This window comes from Canis lupus, chromosome 18 (assembly GCF_011100685.1).
Source record: "Canis lupus familiaris isolate Mischka breed German Shepherd chromosome 18, alternate assembly UU_Cfam_GSD_1.0, whole genome shotgun sequence".
NCBI lineage: Eukaryota > Metazoa > Chordata > Mammalia > Carnivora > Canidae > Canis > Canis lupus.
The window spans coordinates 53,825,538-53,844,651 of record NC_049239.1 but is presented as its reverse complement, the minus strand read 5'-3'; the positions used below and the strand labels follow the sequence as shown (position 1 = coordinate 53,844,651).

Genomic DNA, 19,114 nt, shown 5'->3' with positions numbered 1-19,114 from the left:
TACAACATGGTGACTAGTTAATAATACTTCAAAGTATTACTTCTAATACTTAAAAATACTGCAAAGAGAGTAGATAGTAAATGTTTTCAACACAAAGGAAAAATAGTAAAATTTTGAATAAAAAAAGAAAGAAATTGCCAGTGGGACAGCCGTGCACCAGGACTAGAGGAGGCAGACCAGAGGAGAGAAGGAAAACCAAGTGCCCAGGAGTGATGCCTTCCCCAAGGAGAAAGAAAGAACCTGAAGTATGAAGACCACACTGAGAGGTTTTAGGAGTCTATCCCATGAGATACATTAGTGACAAGCACACAGAACAGTAAACTAAAAAAAAAACATGATACAGGTAATTCATTACAAGAAGTGCAACCATAATTCACAAGCAACCTCAGTGAAGGAGAAGTATAAATATACTCATATAATAAGGCAATTGTGAAAGTTTTTATAGCCAAAAATTGTGCTGTAACTTTTGGAAGGACAGGGTAGGGAAGCTGTGGGTGAGAATGGGAAAGCAGTAAAGATGCTAAGCCCTAATTTTACAAAGAAGTCATTGCTATTTCAATTGTAAAAACCCAGAAGGAGCAAAAGTATGTTCTTGAAAACTTTAGAAGCAAAGAGCAGAAGACACAACCCAAAGTGACTGCCTCTGAAGAAAAGAAGTAGGAGATCCAAAGAATGTTCTTTTTTTAATTTTTAATTTTTTATTTTTTTATAAACACCGTAACACTACTGACTTTTAATCTGTGTCTATATACATTACTTTGTTAAAACAATAAAATGACGCTTAAGAAAAAAGAAAGTACTTAATACACATAAAATACCATATAGAAACAAAACCAAAACACACATACAAAACTACAAAACCCAGGATCTCTCTTATCTGTAATCCTGAAATCCAAAAAGCTCTAAAAACCCAAGGTTGGTGGCAAATCACATGAAGGAAAACATGCCTTGAGCGGATGTGAGGCTTTTAATAAGCTTTATTTATCCCATCTCATGCATCAGTCATAGCTTCCACTGCAGAAACAGTAACATGTTTCATTAGGAAGTATTACCTGACTGCCCATTCCTGTCCCTGACCTCTTGATTATATGCACCGTATTTTCTATCTGAAATCCAGAAACTTTCAAATTCCAAAACACACGTATGTCTTAAAGGATTTGCCTAAGACTTGTTGTCACTTGTTTTATACTTCCTACGGGGATATATATGTGTTTACAAGAAAAAGAACTTGAAGGATATATTCAAACCTGATATGATATGTGGTGACCTCTGGGGACGGGGAAGGGAGACTTCAGCCTTATCCAAGGTGCCCAATTTTTGGCAAGAACAGCATCATTTCTAATTTCATAAGGGATACGCTGTTAACTTCTAAAAATACAGAAACTACTAGAGTCACCGATATCATATTCCTAATTTATAGAGCCAAATTCAGCCTCCAGGAAGAAGGCATAGACTGAAGAGAGGATCTCCACCAGGAAACATACTGGAATCAGGGTCTGCACCAAGGTCATCATGTTAAGATGAGGTCATCAGGGTGAGCCCTAAGCCAACAGGACTGGTTTCCTTGTAAGAAAAAGTAGCATAGACACAGGGAGAAGAATGCAATGTGAAGACAAGGAGACACACAGAGGAAAGACAGAAGCAGACACTGAAGCCCTATGGCTAAAGCCAAGGAACGCCAAGGACTGCAGCAAACCCCCAGGAACGAGGTAGGAACAAGCACGGAGTCTTCCCCACAGGCTCACAGAGGGTATGGCCCCGCCGACAGCTGATTTCTGACTGCCAGACTCCAGAACTGTGAGACGATACAGTTTTGATATCTTGAGCCCCCTCATTTGTGGTACTTAGTGACAGCAGCCCTCACACATCACCTGTGCCTACTCATTCATGACCTCTCGGGTCCTGGATGACACGATCCATAAAGAATTATGTCTGCCCCAAACATTAACATGTCTACAGCACTGGGTCCACTGTCTCACACAAACCAGGTGTTCAAAAAAATGTGTGAAAGGATGGAGTCTAGAAAGAAATTTCAGGTGAAACGATGTGAAACTCAAGTATTGACGGAAATGTTTCAGGAACCCTCAACCACTGAGTCGTGGCACCAGAAAAGAATCACCAGTTATTAAGTACAAGCTATTGCTACCAGTAACATTAACAGCCAAAGTTAAGGGATTAGAGTCTTTTTTTTTTTAAAGGAATAGGAATTAAAACTAACTCAGGGTTATCCCTGTAATAAGTGACACCGTCATTCCTTTGCATGCTTCTATGTTTTCTTGAACGTCAGTGGGACAAGTGGAATCAGAAAGGTATGCCAACCCTCCTGTGTCTCTTGCCTCTCTCTCTCTCTTTCTTTCTCTATCATAAATAAATAAATAAATCTTTTAAAAAAAGAGAAAAAAGAAAGGTATGCCAAGGGGCACCTGGGTGGCTCAATGGTTGGGCATCTGCCTTTGCCTTAGGTTGTGATCCCGGGATCCTGGGATCAAGTCCCATATCAGGCTCCCTGAGGGGAGCCTTCCTCTCTCCTCATCAATCATGAATAAATAAAATCTTTAAAAAAAAAGAAAGAAAGACAGACAGAAAGAAAGAAAGAAAGAAAGAAAGAAAGAAAGAAAGAAAGAAAGAGAAAGAAAAAGAAAAGAAAAAAGAGAAGAGAAGAGAAGAGAAAAGAAAAGAGAAGAGAAGAGAAAAGAAAACAGACATGCCAAGAATTACATTCAACTCTGGCATATTCATGAAAGAGTATTTTACAGGAATAACACATGAAAACTGCTGCATGGTGAAAAGAAGATAATAACTAGTAACAGTACTCGTAATAAAAACGGCCCACAGTTATTAAGCACATACTCTTTTCTAGGCATGTAATTCTCTGCATTTTATAAATACTTATTTATTTAGCTTCACCTGGATTTTTGCAATAGCTTCATAACCAGTCTCACCAAATGCACACCTGTCCCTAAAAATCTATTCTAAATAGCCACAGCGATCCTCTGCTCAAAGTACATCACGCCTCTGCTCAAAACATGGCTCCTATATCCATCCCCCAGAGGAAAAGCCTGAGCCCTTAGCATAGGCCGAGTATGAGCAAGACCTAAATGCCTGACTTTATCATTAAGCCTCATCCTGTCACAAGGCACCTGGGTGTCTCAGTGGTTAAGAATCTGACTCTTGGGGATCCCTGGTGGCGCAGCGGTTTAGCGCCTGCCTTTGGCCCAGGGCGCGATCCTGGAGACCCGGAATTAAATCCCACGTCAGGCTCCCGGTGCATGGAGCCTGCTTCTCCCTCTGCCTATGTCTCTGCCTCTCTCTCTCTCTCTCTGTGTGACTATCATAAACAAACAAAAAAATAAATAAAAAATAAAAAAAATAAAAAGAATCTGACTCTTGGGAATCCCTGGGTGGCTCAGTGGTTTAGCACCTGCCTTTGGCCAAGGGTATAATCCTGGAGTCCTGGGATTGAGTCCCACATCAGGTTCCCTGCATGGAGCCTGCTTCTCCCTCTGCCTGTGTCTCTGCCCCCCCGCCCCGCCCCGCCCCCACGTCTAATGAATAAATAAATAAAATCTTAAAAAAAAAAAAAAAAAAACCAGAGTCTGACTCTTATTTTGCCTCAGGTCATGATCTCAGGTTTGTAAGATCAACCCCCAGGTCAGGCTCCACACTCAGCAAGGAGTCTGCTTGAGATCCTCTCTCTCCCTCTCCCTCTGCCCTTCCCCATCATGTACAAGCACTCTCTCTCAAAAAAGAAAGAGGGAGGAAGGGAGGAAGGGAGGAAGGGAGGAAAAGAAAAGAAAGAAAAAGGAAAGAAAAAGGAAAGGAAAGGAAACGAACGAAATTGAAAGGGGAAAATTACCGTACGGAAAGATAAAAATAAAAGAACTCGCCTAAAACAGAAGAAAATACAAAAAAAGCCAACACAAAAAAGAAACAGAAAAGAAAAAGAAAAAGAAAAAGAAAAAGAAAAAGAAAAAGAAACAGAAAAAGAGAAAGAAAAAGAAAAAGAAAAAGAAAAAGAAGCTCCTCCTGTCTTACCTCCTAGTCCCAACCACTGGCCTCCTTGCTATTCCTTGATCCTGCCAAGTACCCCCCAGCTCTGGTCTTTCTTCTCACTGTCTCCACTCCAATGCCACTCTCCACTCCCCGATACAGCTGCAAGACTTATTCACCCACTCTCTTGGGTTCTGTGCTCAACTCAGTAAGGCCTTCCCTGATTACCCTGTAAGAACAGGGTACAGGACCACTGTGAGCCAAAAACCTTCCCCCAGTTCAACCTATTCTTAAACCTACTCAGCTGTAAAATTTTCCCTAGTCTTAAAACTTTTAAATGTAATATGATGATATTAAAATTGTTATGATGAATACATACCTGTAGCTGTTGAAGATCATCTTCCTGAATGTTCTGGGACAAATTATAAATCTAGAAAACAAACACCAAATTGATACCACTCTACCTGCACTTCAAAGGAATCCCAAATAAGCCTAAAGCATTGACCAGAAGCTTTGTACAACTAAAGGTTTACATATAAGAACATGAGGTCTGTTCTATACACATAAGATTGAAATAATCTAATTAATTCTTCCTTTGCACCTTAAAATAGTTTTCTTAAGTTCTCACTAAATCTCCATTTCCTATGTGATGTAATTAATGTCATTTCAATTTCTATTTTTCAGACTTTTCTTGGAGTATTTTATACATACTTATTTATACATACTTAAGTATGTATAAAATTACATACTTATGTATTTTTCCACTTTATGACCAAAGTGGAAAAATAGTTAAAGCTCCTTCTTGAGCTTGTACGAGCCTAACTTATATCTATAGCCTAAAAAGAACATTTACTCATCACCTAGGGAGTTCTGATAACAGAACAACTAAAAATAGATGTACTCCCTTTATCTTATTTCCTCTGCAAATTTTGATCTTAATCAAGTGGTGATACCTGAACAGAACTAGTCATGGTGCTCAGAGCAAAGATGGTGGCACAATCTTTCACAGTGGACTGGCTGTCAAATGCCCCCTGGGTATCCATCAGAACAACTGCAACCTAAAAGAAAGGGAGATACCAAGAAAATGTGTTAGAGTGAGAAGGGGAAAAATGTAGAAAAGAAATCGAGAAGTACAGGTAACAATTAAATGAGGCTTTGGCACCTGTTTGTAGTTCTACAGAAAAGTTAGTTATTTAAGTGCCTTGTCTTGATCAGAGAATTTTCCTAAAGAAGATTATCTGCTCTGATCTGATGAGATGGTATGAAACATAGGTCTACAGAGCAATACATATACAAGAGGAAAGTGCCCCGCCAATTAAAAGAGCCAAACTTTGAAACCAATTAGCTCACTTGGCAAGCCAGTCATTTGGATATTTTTAATCACAGAAATAATATGATTATCACTTTTATGTAACTTATACATCAGGTCCCATTAATCACGTATTACATTCTTGAGTTTATTTTTATATCTCCAACCCACTACTGTGGTAAACCAGATACAATATAAATCCATGCAAAAGAAAGCATGCAGACTAGAAAGATAAAATCAAACAAATAAAGCCTCAATACGCTGAAACCTAATGACAGACATGAAGGCTTTATCCTTTCCACACTGCATCCATTTTGTGAAGAGGATACTATCAAACTGAACAAGTAATCGGCACTAATCATGGCTGAGACAAATGAAGATCAGAACACAAGAGAATAGTACTAGATCTCCACCTCAGATCATATAAAATGGATCAATTAACTCAAAGTGGATCAAAAATCTAAATAGGTCAAAATCTAAATGTAAGAGCTAAAACCATAAAACCCTTAGAAGGAAACAGAAGAATGAATCTTCAAGATCCTGGATTAGGCAACAGTATCTTATTTTTTTTTAATATTTTATTTATTTATTTGAGAGACAGCATGCACACACCCGTACACAGGAGGTGGGGGTAGCAGCAGTGGGAGATGCAGACTCTCTGCAGCCCAACACAGGGCTCAATCCCTAGACTCCCAGGATCACAACTTGAGCTGAAGGCAGACATGCTTAACCGACTGAGCCACCCAGGCACCCTAGGCAATAGTTTCTTAGATATGACACGTAAAGCACAAACAACCAAAGAAAAAATGGACAAACTGGATTTCATCAAAAATTTAAAACTTTTGCACATCAAGAGATACTAACAAGAAAATAAAGAAAACCTACACAATGAAAGAAACTAATTGCAAGTATTCTTTCTGGACAACGGTCTAGTATCCAGAATAAACAACTGATGAATGGATAGAGAAAATGTAGTATCTACCTACAATGGAATACTACTGAGCCTTAAAAAGGAAGGAAATCCTGCCATATGTGACAACATGGATGAACCTGGAGGACATTAAGTAAGACAAGCCAGTCACAGAAGGACAAATACAGCTTGATTCCACTTATATGAAGTATCTAAAATAGTCAAACTCAGAGAAACAGAGAGTAGAATGGTGGTTGGCAGGGGAGAAAGGGAAATGGGAGTTGTCTAATGTACATAAAGTTTCAGTTATGCAAGATAGTAAGTTATTGAAATCTGCTACACAAAATAGTGCCTATAGTTAACAACACTATACTGTGCACTTGAAATTTTACTGAGAGGGTAGATTTCATGTTAAGTGCTCTTACCACAGTAAAAACAAAGAAAAAGAAAGGATGTGTTCACAAACACTTGTACGTGAATCTTCATGGTAGCATTATTCGTAATGACCACAAAATAAAAGTAACTCATATATCCTTCAAGTGATGAAAGGATAAAATGTGACAGACACATCCACACCACACAGTATTATGCAGCCATGGAAAGAAATGAAGTACTGATGCATGCTACATCGTGGATGGATCTTGAGGGCACTGGGCTGGCAGGGGGAGTGGGAGGGAGGCCAGACGCAAAGACTGTAAATTACATGACTCCATTTGTATGAAATGTCCAGAACAGGCAAATAGATCTGTGGAGAAGGAAAAGAGATCAGCAGTGGTCAAGGGCTGGGATAGGAGGGAAATGGGGAGTGACTGCTAATGAGTAGCAGGTTTCTCTATATAGTATGAAAATGTTCTGGAATTAGATGGCAATGGCATTTGCAGTCTTGTGACTATCCTAAAAACTGCTGAATTATACACTTTTAAAGGATGAATTTTATGATATGTGAATTATAACTCAATGAAAAAGAGCTCATCCTGGCACACATTTACTAACTAGAAAAATGAGGCTGAATCAGGGAAACCAGGATAAACACTAAAGACAGCCTCCTGCGGAACAGGAGTCATACGTACACTAGGATAAAGTGCTGGATATTTGGGGGAAAAGCTATTCTATCATGTAGTGAAATGGTAAACTGCCATAACCACTGTCAAGAACAATTTGGCAGTAGCTAGGAAAAGGGGAAATGGGCATTCTCAAATCTAGCCATTCCAGGTCCAGATAGCTTTCTAATGCTTTGAACCAGAAGCCAATCCAGGCATCCCTGAAACTAATTTTTTTTTTTTTTTAGATTTTTATTTATTTATGATAGTCACAGAGAGAGAAAGAGAGAGAGGCAGAGACATAGGCAGAGGGAGAAGCAGGCTCCATGCACCGGGAGCCCGATGTGGGATTCGATCCCGGGTCTCCAGGATCGCGCCCTGGGCCAAAGGCAGGCGCCAAACCGCTGCGCCACCCAGGGATCCCTGAAACTAAATTTCTATGTGTACTGCACTCTGATACTTTCTACTCTGTCCTAGTTCTTTCTTTTTAAATACTGGTTATGAGTCAATAAATTGATTTCTCTACCCTTAATGGGTCATGGACAGAGTTCAAAAAACTGTGGCTTGGAGTCATGCTTGCCACATTTACTCAAGAAGACATTTACCAGATTGCTCACTGTAGCAAGGATTAGCAAATTTAAAAAAGGGGCACCTGGGTGGCTCAGTGGTTGAGCATCTGCCTTTGGCTCAGAGCATGATCCCAGGGTCCTGGGATCGAGCCCTGCATCAGGTTCCCTGCAGGGAGCCTGCTTCTCCCTCTGCCTATGTCTCTGCCTCTGTGTGTCTCTCATGAATAAATAAAATAAGGGATCCCTGGGTGGCGCTGCGGTTTGGCGCCTGCCTTTGGCCCAGGGCGCGATTCTGGAGACCCAGGATCGAATCCCACATCGGGCTCCCGGTGCATGGAGCCTGCTTCTCCCTCTGCCTATGTCTCTGCCTCTCTCTCTCTCTCTTTGTGACTATCATAAATAAATAAAAATTAAAAAAAATAAATAAATAAATAAATAAATAAATAAATAAATAAAATAAAATCTTTAAAAAAAAAAAAGGAAATTTTTTTTTAAAAGGAAATAATCTAAATGCCCACCAGTGGGTAAAAGGGCAAAATAAGGTATTTTCATATGATGATTATCAGATAACTGTTAAAAAGAATAAACTAGAGCTACATATTTAAGAATGTAGATTTTAAATTAAAAAGCAAAAACAGGGCAGCCCAGGTGGCGCAGCAGTTTAGCGCCGCCTGCAGCCCCGGGTGTGATCCTGGAGACCCAGGATCAAGTCCCATATCGGGCTCCCTGCATGGAGCCTGCTTCTCCCTCTGCCTGTGTCTCTACCTCTCTCTCTCTCTCTCTCTCTGTGTCTCTCATGAACAAATAAAATCTTTAAAAAAAAAAAAAAAAGTAAAAACAAAATTACTTTTTTTAAGATTTTATTTATTTACTTAAGAGAGTGTGTGCAGTGAGGGGAGGAAGAGGGACAAGCAGAGGCTTAACCTAAAGATCCTGATATCATGACCTGATCCTGGAAACCTGGGATCAAGTCTGTCAGGCTCCCTGCATGGAGCCTGCTTCTCCCTCTACCTGTATCTCGGCCTCTCTCTCTATCTCTCTCTCTCTGTGTATCTCTCATGAATAAATAAAATCTTAAGAAAAAAAAAGGTCAGCAAACCAAAATGATATCAAAAAATACTGAACTTTAAAAAGTCAATTCAAAAGATAAAATGAGGCCACTACAAATGTTAGATAACAATAAGCAAAGCTTACTTACTACTAAGATTGTAGAGATTTCTAAACTATTATGAAAAATTAATATACCAGTTGCCCCCAAAATAAAAATCAGGTCCAAATATATGTATCAGGTCCACCAATTCTTTTTTTTTTTTTTAATTGTATTTATTTCTGATAGTCACACATACAGAGAGAGAGAGAGAGAGGCAGAGACATAGGCAGAGGGAGAAGCAGGCTCCATGCACTGGGAGCCCGACGTGGGATTCGACCCCAGGTCTCCAGGATCGCGCCCTGGGCCAAAGGCAGGCGCTAAACCTCTGCGCCACCCAGGGATCCCTCAGGTCCACCAATTCTACGCAAAGAGATCATATAGGAGTACCTGGGTGGTTCAGTGGGTAAAGCATCTGCCTTCAGCTCAGGTCATGATCCCAGAGTCCTGGGATTGATCAGGACTCCCTGATCAGTAGGGAGTCTGCTTCTCCTTCTCCCCTGCCCCTACTCATGCTCTCTCTCAAATAAATAAATAAAATCTTTAAAATAAAAAAACGGTCGTACAGTCAAAAATATTTATTCCTAAAAAGAAGATTATGAAAGCATCTACCACACATTACCGGAAATGTAGAAAGAGTAATGATACAGAACAATTGAAATGAAATTGAAATGACTGAAATGAAAACTGAAGGGCTGATTGTAATGCCACATCTAAGAGCAGCTTTATTACTAACAGCAGATCTTAACTCATTGGGTCTCTTTTTGGCATCTCTGAAATGAAAAGACTGGACTTCCACTTCCAATCAAAATGGAGTTAACAAAGACTGAAACTCTCCCACCTAAAACCAAAAAATAACAAAACACATGAGACAAAAGTTCATGACTCTGGTCATCAGGCAACAAAGGATAATGATTCTTGAGGGAAAGAGAACAGATGAGATGAGCCCTTCTGTTGTCCCAGCTTACTGGCCAAGGCATGGGGGGGTGGGGGGGGGGGGGAGAACAGGCAGAACTCAATGGATTCCCTGAGTTAAGGAGACACAGCTGAGAGTCAAGGAAACCAAGGAAGCAGGAATTCTCAGGCAGAGTGTCTGAGAGGAGAGACGCACAAAGATAAAGAACCCCAGGGATCTGCAGAGTTCAGCTGAGTACTGACAAGCATGTGCGCAGAACACTACCTGAGGCTAAAGAAACAAGCAATCAAAAGGTTTGAAGGAGGGGCAGCTGGGTGGCTCAGTCAGTTAAGCATCTGCCTTCAGATTAGGTCATTATCCCAGGGTCCTGGGATATAGTCCCACATCGGATTCCTTGCTTGGTGGGAAACCTGCTTCTCCCTCTCCCAAGCTTGTACTCTCTCTCTCTCTCTCTCTCTCTCTCTCTCAAATAAACAAAATCTTTTTTAAAAAGGCTTAAAGGGAACAGCAGTGTTCAGAGGGACAAAAATGGACCTGTTCCCTCAAGCCAGACTGAAAAAAAAAATCCCATAATTCTAGAGTACTCAGAAGAGTCTTGCCTTAGTACTGAGGAATAAATAATTCTAGATTAAGTACTACTCTGGTGCCATTCAATAAACCTTAAAAGCCAGAACAGAAAGGATCCAATAGTTTCCAAAATTTCTTAAATGTATCCTAGAATATGGTCAGGGATAATATGGGAAATGTGGGTAAATATTAAGAAAATATGACCCAGGGGCAGCCCAGGTGGCCCAGTGGTGTAGCACTGCCTTTGGCCCAGAGAGTGATCCTGGAGACTCAGGATCGAGTCCCACGTCAGGCTCCCTACATGGAGCCTGCTTCTCCCCCTGCCTGTGTCTCTGCCTATCTCTCTCTCTGTGTTGCTCATGAATAAATAAATAAAATCTTAAAAAAAAAAAAAAGAAAGAAAGAAAGAAAGAAAAGAAAATACGACCCAGTGAGTAGAAAAATCAATTAAAATTAATCCAGAACTGGGGATCCCTGGGTGGCGCAGCAGTTTAGCGCCTGCCTTTGGCCCAGGGTACGATCCTGGAGACCCGGGGTCGAATCCCACGTCGGGCTCCCAGTGCATGGAGCCTGCTTCTCCCTCTGCCTATGTCTCTGCCTCTCTCTCTCTCTATCATAAATAAATTTAAAAAAATAAAAATAAAAAATTAAATTAAATTAATCCAGAACAGAGGTGTCTGGGTGGCTCAATTGGTTAAGCGTCTTGACTCCTGATCTCAGCTCAGGTCTTGATCCCAGAGTTGTGAGTTCAAGTCCCACACTGGGCTCGACACTGGGTATGGGATCTACTTAGAAAAAAAAAATTTTTTTTAATTTAACCCAGAACAGATATAGATGTTAAAATTACCAGAAAATGACTCTAAAACATCATTCTGTATAACTGTACTCCATATATTCAAAAAGTTAAGTAGTGACATGAAAGACATAAAGACCCAAACTGAACTTCCAGGGATAACAATCACGTCTACAATGAAAAATACAATGAATTATAAAAACTGGGGAACTTGAAGGCCTAGCAAGAGAAACTGCCCAAAAGGAGAGAGAAAAAGCAAGAGTCAAAAAAATGAACAGTTCATCAATGGGCTATGGGACAGCCTGATATACGTGTAATAGGAGTTCCAGAGGAGATAAGGGACAAAAAATTTGAAGAAATTATGGCCAAAAAATGTCCAAATTTGATAAAAATTATGAACTTGCAAATTCAAGAAGCTCAATAAAATCCAAACACAAGAAACATGAAGAGGACTACACTAAGGCACATGATAATCAAATTGCTCAAAAATCAAAACAAACAAAAAAAAAAAGGCTAACCTGTTAAAAGCAATTGGGGGAAAAAAAACACATGAAGCACACAAGAACAAAGATAACAGCAGATTTGTCATAAGAAATAATGTCAGGGGGGATCCCTGGGTGGCTCAGCGGTTTTGCGCCTGCCTTCGGCCCAGGGCATGGTCCTGGAGTCCTAGGATCGAGTCCCACATCGGGCTCCTTGCATGGAGCCTGCTTCTTCTCTGCTTCTCTCTCTCTCCCTGTGTCTCTCGTGAATAAATAAATAAATAAAATGAAAGAAAGAAAGAAAGAAAGAAAGAGAAAAAAGAAAGAAACAAAGTCAGGAAAAAGGCAAAGGAATGTCATCTTTAAAGCACAGGAAGGAAAAAAAAAAAAGGCACAGAAAGAATGGGGATCCCTGGGTGGCTCAGCAGTTTAGCGCCTGCCTTCGGCCCAGGGCATGGTCCTGGAGTCCTAGGATCGAGTTCCACATCGGGCTCCTTGCATGGAGCCTGCTTCTTCTCTGCTTCTCTCTCTCTCCCTGTGTCTCTCGTGAAGAAAGAAAAGAAAAAGAAAAAGAAAAAGAAAAAGAAAAAGAAAAAGAAAAAGAAAAAGAAAAAGAAAAAGAAAAAAGGAAAAGAAAAAGAAAAAGAAAAAGAAAAAGAAAAAGAAAAAGAAAAAGAAAAGAAAAGAAAGAAAAAAGGAAAAGAAAAAAGGAAAAAGAAAAAAGAAAAAAGAAAAGAAAGAAAAGAAAGAAAAGAAAAGAAAAGAAAAGAAAAGAAAAGAAAAGAAAAGAAAAGAAAAGAAAAACAAAGTCAGGAAAAAGGCAAAGGAATGTCATCTTTAAAGCACAGGAAGGAAAAAAAAAAAGGCACAGAAAGAATGGGGATCCCTGGGTGGCTCAGCAGTTTAGCGCCTGCCTTCGGCCCAGGCGTGATCCTGGAGTCCCAGGATTGAGTCCCACAATCTCCCTCTGCCTATGTCTCTGCCTCTCTCTCTCTCTCTTTCTCTGTGTCTCTCATGAATAAATGAATAAAATCTTAAAAATAAAAATAAAGCACAGAATGAAAAAGCTGCCAGGCTAAAATTCCATACCCAGAACATTTTCCCAAAAAAGGCAAAATGAACACTTTGCAGACATACGAAAACTAAAAGTCGTCAGCACTAGCAGAGCAGCACTATAAGAAATATCAAAAGAAGTCCTTCAGGCAAAGGAAAAAATGGACAGAAAGAAATATGGACACCCAAAAATGAAGAGCACAGATAATGATAACCACACAGGTATATATGTGGCTTTTTTTTTAAGACTTTATTCATTTATTTGAGAAGGAGAGAGAGAGATAGTATGCGTCCATGAGCAGAGAGGGGGAGAGGGAAAAGCAGGCTTCCTGTTCAGGAGAGGCTTCCTCCTCAGCAGGGAGCCCGCATGACCTGAGCCAAATGACCTTAAGCAGACACTTAACCAACTGAGCTACCCAGGTGCCCCTGGCTTCTTTCCTATTATTTAAATATCTTTAAAAGATAACTGAATATTTCAACTGACTGTTCAAACAAAAAATAAATAAATACAATGTAATTAAAGTAAAATTGGGCAGCCCAGGTGGCTTAGCAGTTTAGCACTGCCTTAGGCCCAGGGCCTAATCCTGGAGACCTGGGATTGGGTCCCACATCAGGCTCCTTGCATGGAGCTTGCTTCTCCTTCTGCCTGTGTCTCTGCCTCTCTCTCTCTTTCTCTCTCTCTCTCTGTCTCTCATGAATAAATAAAATATTTAAAAATAATAATAATAATTAAAGTAAAATATGTAACACAGCCCACAAGCTAGCAGGGGAGAAATGCAATGTCAATTATATCTGTATAAAGCAGTTAAGAAATTAAAAGATTGGATAAAATAGTATCCAAAGACCCTCTCATGAGAAAGTTTCTAATGTTATATTTCAATGTTACAATTTCTTCTCCTAGATTCTTTATTTTAAAAATATTTGATAATATCCATTTTACTATATATTTTTTGTATGTGCATCTATGCATTAAAAAAAAAAAATTAGGGATCCCTAGGTGGCGCAGCGGTTTGGCGCTTGCCTTTGGCCTAGGGCGCGATCCTGGAGACCCAGGATCGAATCCCACGTCGGGCTCCCGGTGCATGGAGCCTGCTTCTCCTTCTGCCTATGTCTCTGCCTCTCTCTCTCTCTCTCTGTGACTATCATAAATAAATAAAATTTAAAAAAATAAAAATAAAAAAAAAAATAAAAATAAATAAAAAAAAATTAGACGGCTTTCCAATATACCTTTCTCCTGGAATCTCACTAAAAGGGAAAGAGAAATAAAATAAAATATTTAAAGAATTAATGAGGGGCCCCTGGGTGACTCAAGTTGGTAAAGCATCTGCCTTCAGCTCAGGTCATGATCTCCAGGTCCTGGGATCGAGTCCTGTGCTGCTTCTCCCTTTCCCCCTGCTTGTGCTCTTTCTCTCAAATAAATAAATAAAATCTTAAAAAAAAAAAAAAAGAATTAATGAGGAAATTTATAAGGAAAAAGATGTGGAAACAGCAATCAAGAATTGCACATCAGGGGACTCCTGGGTGGCTCAGTGGTTTAGCCCCTGCCTTCAGCCCAGGGCGTGGTCCTGGAGTCCCGGGATCGAGTCCCACATCGGGCTCCCTGCATGGAGCTTACTTTTCCCTCTGCCTGTGTCTTTGCCTCTCTCTCTCTCTCTCTCTCTCTCTCTCTCTCTCTCTCTGTGTGTGTGTGTGTGTGTGTGTATCTCATGAATGAATAAATAAAATCCTTAAAAAAAAAAAAATTGCACATCAACTCTCCAGTTCCCAAACTATCAAATAAAATAGCATTTAGAAAAAGGTTGAAACTGAATAATCTGAAGGGGGGATGTGAAACCTTCAGCCCTGGAGAGAGGTATCAACAGCTGTGAAAGCATGCTTTAGGATGGGACTAAAATAGAAGGAATGGGTTAAAAAGCTGTTTAAGAAACAGCGATATCCCCAAATCCTCTCTGCCGCTTTGAGAAGACACGACTTGCCCCTGACAAAAAAAATGTAGGTGAGGCCATAGAACTGTCACTTACTAGGCACAGATGAGATGTGGTAAGAGGTCTACTGATGGCTGTCTGGGGGGCGGGGTGCTCATCTTCTATACTCTGAGCCCTAGTGTCCTTGATCTGCTTGGCTCTCAGAAGAGTGCCAGCCAGGTCTATGTCACTCTCACAGCAGTAAAAAAGTAAAGAACAGAAGTAACACATAAAACAGTTGAAATCATCAATTGCTGGGAAGTGAAAACAAGCAGAGGGAGGAACAGGGTACTTGATAGCTAGTTTTTGTTTGTTTTTAAAGATTTTATTTATTTATTTGACACAGAGCAAGTGCATGTGCACATAAGCAGGGGGAGTGGTAGGCAGAGGGAGAACTGAGCACGGAGCCCAATGCAGGGCTCGATTCCAGGACCCTGGGATCATGACCAGAGCTGAAGGCCAACCAATTGAGCCACCCAGGCATCCCTACTTTTTGCTTTTAATAGCTATTTTGTTAGAAACTTTGTATTACCATTTGACCTGTATTTTATTACTTTTTTAAGATTTTATTTATTTATTCATGAGACACAGAGAGAAAGGCAGAAACATAGGCAGAGGGAGAAGCAGGCTCCATGGGGAGGGCCCAATGCAGGACTTGATCCCAGGACCTCGGGGTCATGCTCTGAGCCAAAGGCAGGCGCTTAATCACAGAGACCCTAGGTGCACCTACTATTTGACCTTTTTTTTTTTTTTTTAACTATTTGACCTTTTTTTTTTTTTAAGATTTATTTATTCATAGAGAGAGAGAAAGAGGGAGGCAGAGACACAGGCAGAGGGAGAAGCAGGCTCCATGCAGACAGCCTGACATGGGACTCAATCCAGGGTCTCCAGGATCATGCCCTGGGCTGCAGGCGGCGCTAAACCGCTGTGCCACCGGGGCTACCCACTATTTGACCTTTAAACAGTACTCCTCTATTATTTTTAAACCATGCACGTACATCATTTTGATAAAAAATTATTTTCAATTGAATTATCAGAGTACACATTAAAGTTCTCATTCTACTGTTGTTTTTGTTCATTTACAAGTCTTTTCTTCCTTACCTTCTTCCCACCTGGCTTCTCCACAGTAAAAACTTCACTCCAGATCTGAATCCCTGTTGTTTCTGGGTCAGAGCCCCCTCTCCATGAAAATCCTGTTAATGGTTCTTCTGAGTCACCCAACCAATTTGAATGGCCACCTTCCTTCTATAGGACAAATACAAAATTTCCATTAAATCTTAAATTCCGAGTAATTTTACATATCAAGAATAACCCATGAGCTTATTTTGTTCTTTTGAACACAAAAGCCTCATTTTCTAATCTGAAATGAAACAATTCTAGCTTACCTGGAAATATAAGTATCGTAGCATAAAGTCCAAGAAGAAGGACTTGCCCTTTCGGAAGGCACCAGCCACTGATACCACCACCACATCAAGGTCTCGGATGTGGTCCTGCAAGAGAATGCTGGCCAAGGCTTTCTCTTCTAGCTCATAGGAATGCTGGTCTTTCTGAACCAAAACAACCTGCACTGGACCAGGTTTTCGGCTCTCCATGGCATCACCTAGATTGTTGTAGAGAAAAAAAAAAAGATTCAGTCCTTTTTAAATCTGTATTTTTGAACATGGGAAAAGTAAAAATCACATATGGTGGCAAAAAAGCGCCAACCACAAGAGAGAAAATGACAAATTAGACACCATTAAAATTAAGAGTTTTGGGATCCCTGGGTGGCGCAGCGGTTTAGCGTCTGCCTTTGGCCCAGGGCGTGATCCTGGAATCGAATCCCACATCAGGCTCCTGGTGCATGGAGCCTGCTTCTCTCTCTCTCTCTGTGTGTGTGTGACTATCATAAATAAATAAAAAATTTAAAAAAAATTAAGAGTTTTAAAAAATATATATAAAATAAAATTAAGAGTTTTTGTTTACTGAAAGACATCAAGAGAAAGTAAAAATCAAAGTCAGACTAGTAATGTTCAAAATACCACTATCCAAAAGATTAATTTCCATAATCAATAGAAATCCATAACAAAAGGATAAATATTCCAATCTTTAAAATAGTAATAAGCAAAAGGCACTTCATTAAAAAAAAGGATATCCAAATGGCCAATAATCCTATGAAAAGGTGCTTCCATACCATTACTTACTGAAGAAATAGAAATTAAAACCATGAGATACTACTACCTGTCCATCAGAACAAGGCTAAAATGGAAAAGACTGACAATATCAACTGTGGGAGAAGCTGTGGTACCACTGAAATTGTCACTCATTCTGACAGGAATACAACCACTTTGGAAAACTGCTTAGCAGTATCCATTAAAACTAAACAGGCCTATGATCTAACAATTCTACTCTTAGGTATATAACCAAGAAAAACAAATGCTTATGTCCACCAAAAGACATACATACAAGAATGTTCACATCAGGAATGTCTGAATGGCTCCAGTCGGTTGAGCATCTGCCTTTGGCTCAGGTTATGATCCCAGAGTCCTGGGATCAAGCCCCGCAAAGGGCTCCCTGCTCAGTAAGGAGTCTGCTTCTCCCTCTCCCTCTGCCCCTCCTCCTTGCTCATGCTCATTCTGTCTCTCAAATAAATTAATAAAATCTTAAATTAAAAAAAAGGTTCACATCAACTTTATTCAAAATAGTCCAAAACTAGAAACAATCCAGATGTCCATCAGCAGTAGAAAAGGTGCCTGCCACTGCTAAGCTTTTTATATATGTTTTATTTAATCCTCCGAACAACCCTATGCAGTAAAAACTACTGCCTTATTTTTAAAAATAAGGAAACCAGGATTTACAAACGTTAAACATCTTATCCAACAAGTTCTGGAGAAAAGCTTGAAAAGATCTTTCAGTGGCTAGGACTTGTAGATCACTCTTAATAACCTACTCAACATTTTAGGGGCAATTAATTCTTTAGCTCAAAAGTAAGCACTAATTAGTAGTCTCTGTACCAGAGTTGAAAGCAACAAAGATATTGATTCTTTGAAATTCAGAGCCACTTAGGAGCCATGGATTCATGGAAAGTTTACGAAAGACTACCAGAATGGCGTAGGGGATGAAGCAAAGCACCATTTCCCTATTTTCCCAGTATGCACCACTAGTATTAAAGATGTTTTCATGTAGTTAGAAGGACATTAGTTTTAATAATTATGTATTTTCATGTATATAAGGAAAAAAACATGTCTTACTGGATTATTGCTTAGAAGGATGCTTAATTGAAAAGGCGAATCAATTCAGTTAATTGAAAGATAAATATGAAGTAAAGCATAGTACAAGTAAGCAGATATGGCCAAAATCACAAATACAGTCCCCAAATTACATTTGTCTGGGAAAACACTCAAGGCTGCATGATCACAGCAGGCAAAGTCAACAAAACAGCTTGACTGCCAGACTCTATGCCCATTTAGCTATGGGAATTGCCACTCGCTTTTTTATACTTACAATATCAGATAACAACAAAAGGTTCTTGCCAATTTTTAATTTTTTGTCAGGCTAGTGGAAAGCAAGCTATAAATATACACCATCACGACATCACTGTAATAAATGTGTATTATTATTTTTCTCTCCCATTACTGCCTGGGTAAAAATTTAACATTGCTGTGAATAATCTCTTACCATCCTTTCTTTGCCACAATAGCAGGTGAATCCAGGACCTAAAGACCTTCAATCTTTCATATAAAAGAACTAACGAAAAAAACAAAACAAACAAAAAAAAAAGAACTAACGAGAATAACTGATTCAGATCTTAGGGATAAGCCACAGTGTCAAGTACCGTGCAATACTCAAGGCAGGTCCAAAGTCTGTGAGATGGCTGGTTGCTCTCCCCAATATTCATTTTCTTTTTTCTTTTTAAAGATGTTATTCATTTACTCATGAGAGATACAGAGAGAGAGGCAGAGACATAGGCAGAAGGAGAAGCAGGCTCCATGCAAGGAGCCCGATGTGGGACTCTCTCCCAGGACCCCAGGATCACACCCTGAGCCAAAAACAGACACTCAACCACTGAGCCACCCAGGCGTCCCCTCAATATTCATTTTCCCCTGCTGCTATGGAAACAGATTTTTAGCTGGATATAAAACTGCCTAGAAGAAACCTATTTTCAACCCAACCTTGTAGCAGGGGTATTACCATGTGACTAAGTTCTGACTGGAAATCATATAGCCAACTTCTAGGTCATGCATTTTCCCGTTTCCTGCTAGCTGGATGTATTCCTAGGAGGGAGTCATCCTGCACCAGGCACCCAAGGGCAACGCCCCAGAAATACTGGAGCAACAGGAGAGGTAGGGCCTAGGACTTCATGTAGCAGCATTGCCCTGCTGGCTCATTTTTATGTGG

General features: G+C 40.0%; 1 protein-coding gene across 5 annotated transcripts in view; it reads right to left on the bottom strand.

Annotated features, from left to right (window-relative positions):
* The window catches only part of ATL3 (atlastin GTPase 3), a 57,989-nt gene that overhangs the window by 28,301 nt on the left and 10,574 nt on the right, over positions 1 to 19,114 (bottom strand). For all 5 annotated transcript variants that reach the window (XM_038564184.1, XM_038564182.1, XM_038564180.1 and 2 more), the window contains exons 2-5: positions 16,126 to 16,340; positions 15,842 to 15,985; positions 4,944 to 5,048; positions 4,370 to 4,420 (exon numbers count right to left, since the gene is read on the bottom strand). In XM_038564184.1, coding sequence (XP_038420112.1) covers positions 4,370 to 4,420; positions 4,944 to 5,048; positions 15,842 to 15,985; positions 16,126 to 16,332 — 507 coding nt within the window. In that variant the 5' untranslated portion in view covers positions 16,333 to 16,340. The remainder of the gene's footprint in view (positions 1 to 4,369; positions 4,421 to 4,943; positions 5,049 to 15,841; positions 15,986 to 16,125; positions 16,341 to 19,114) is intronic.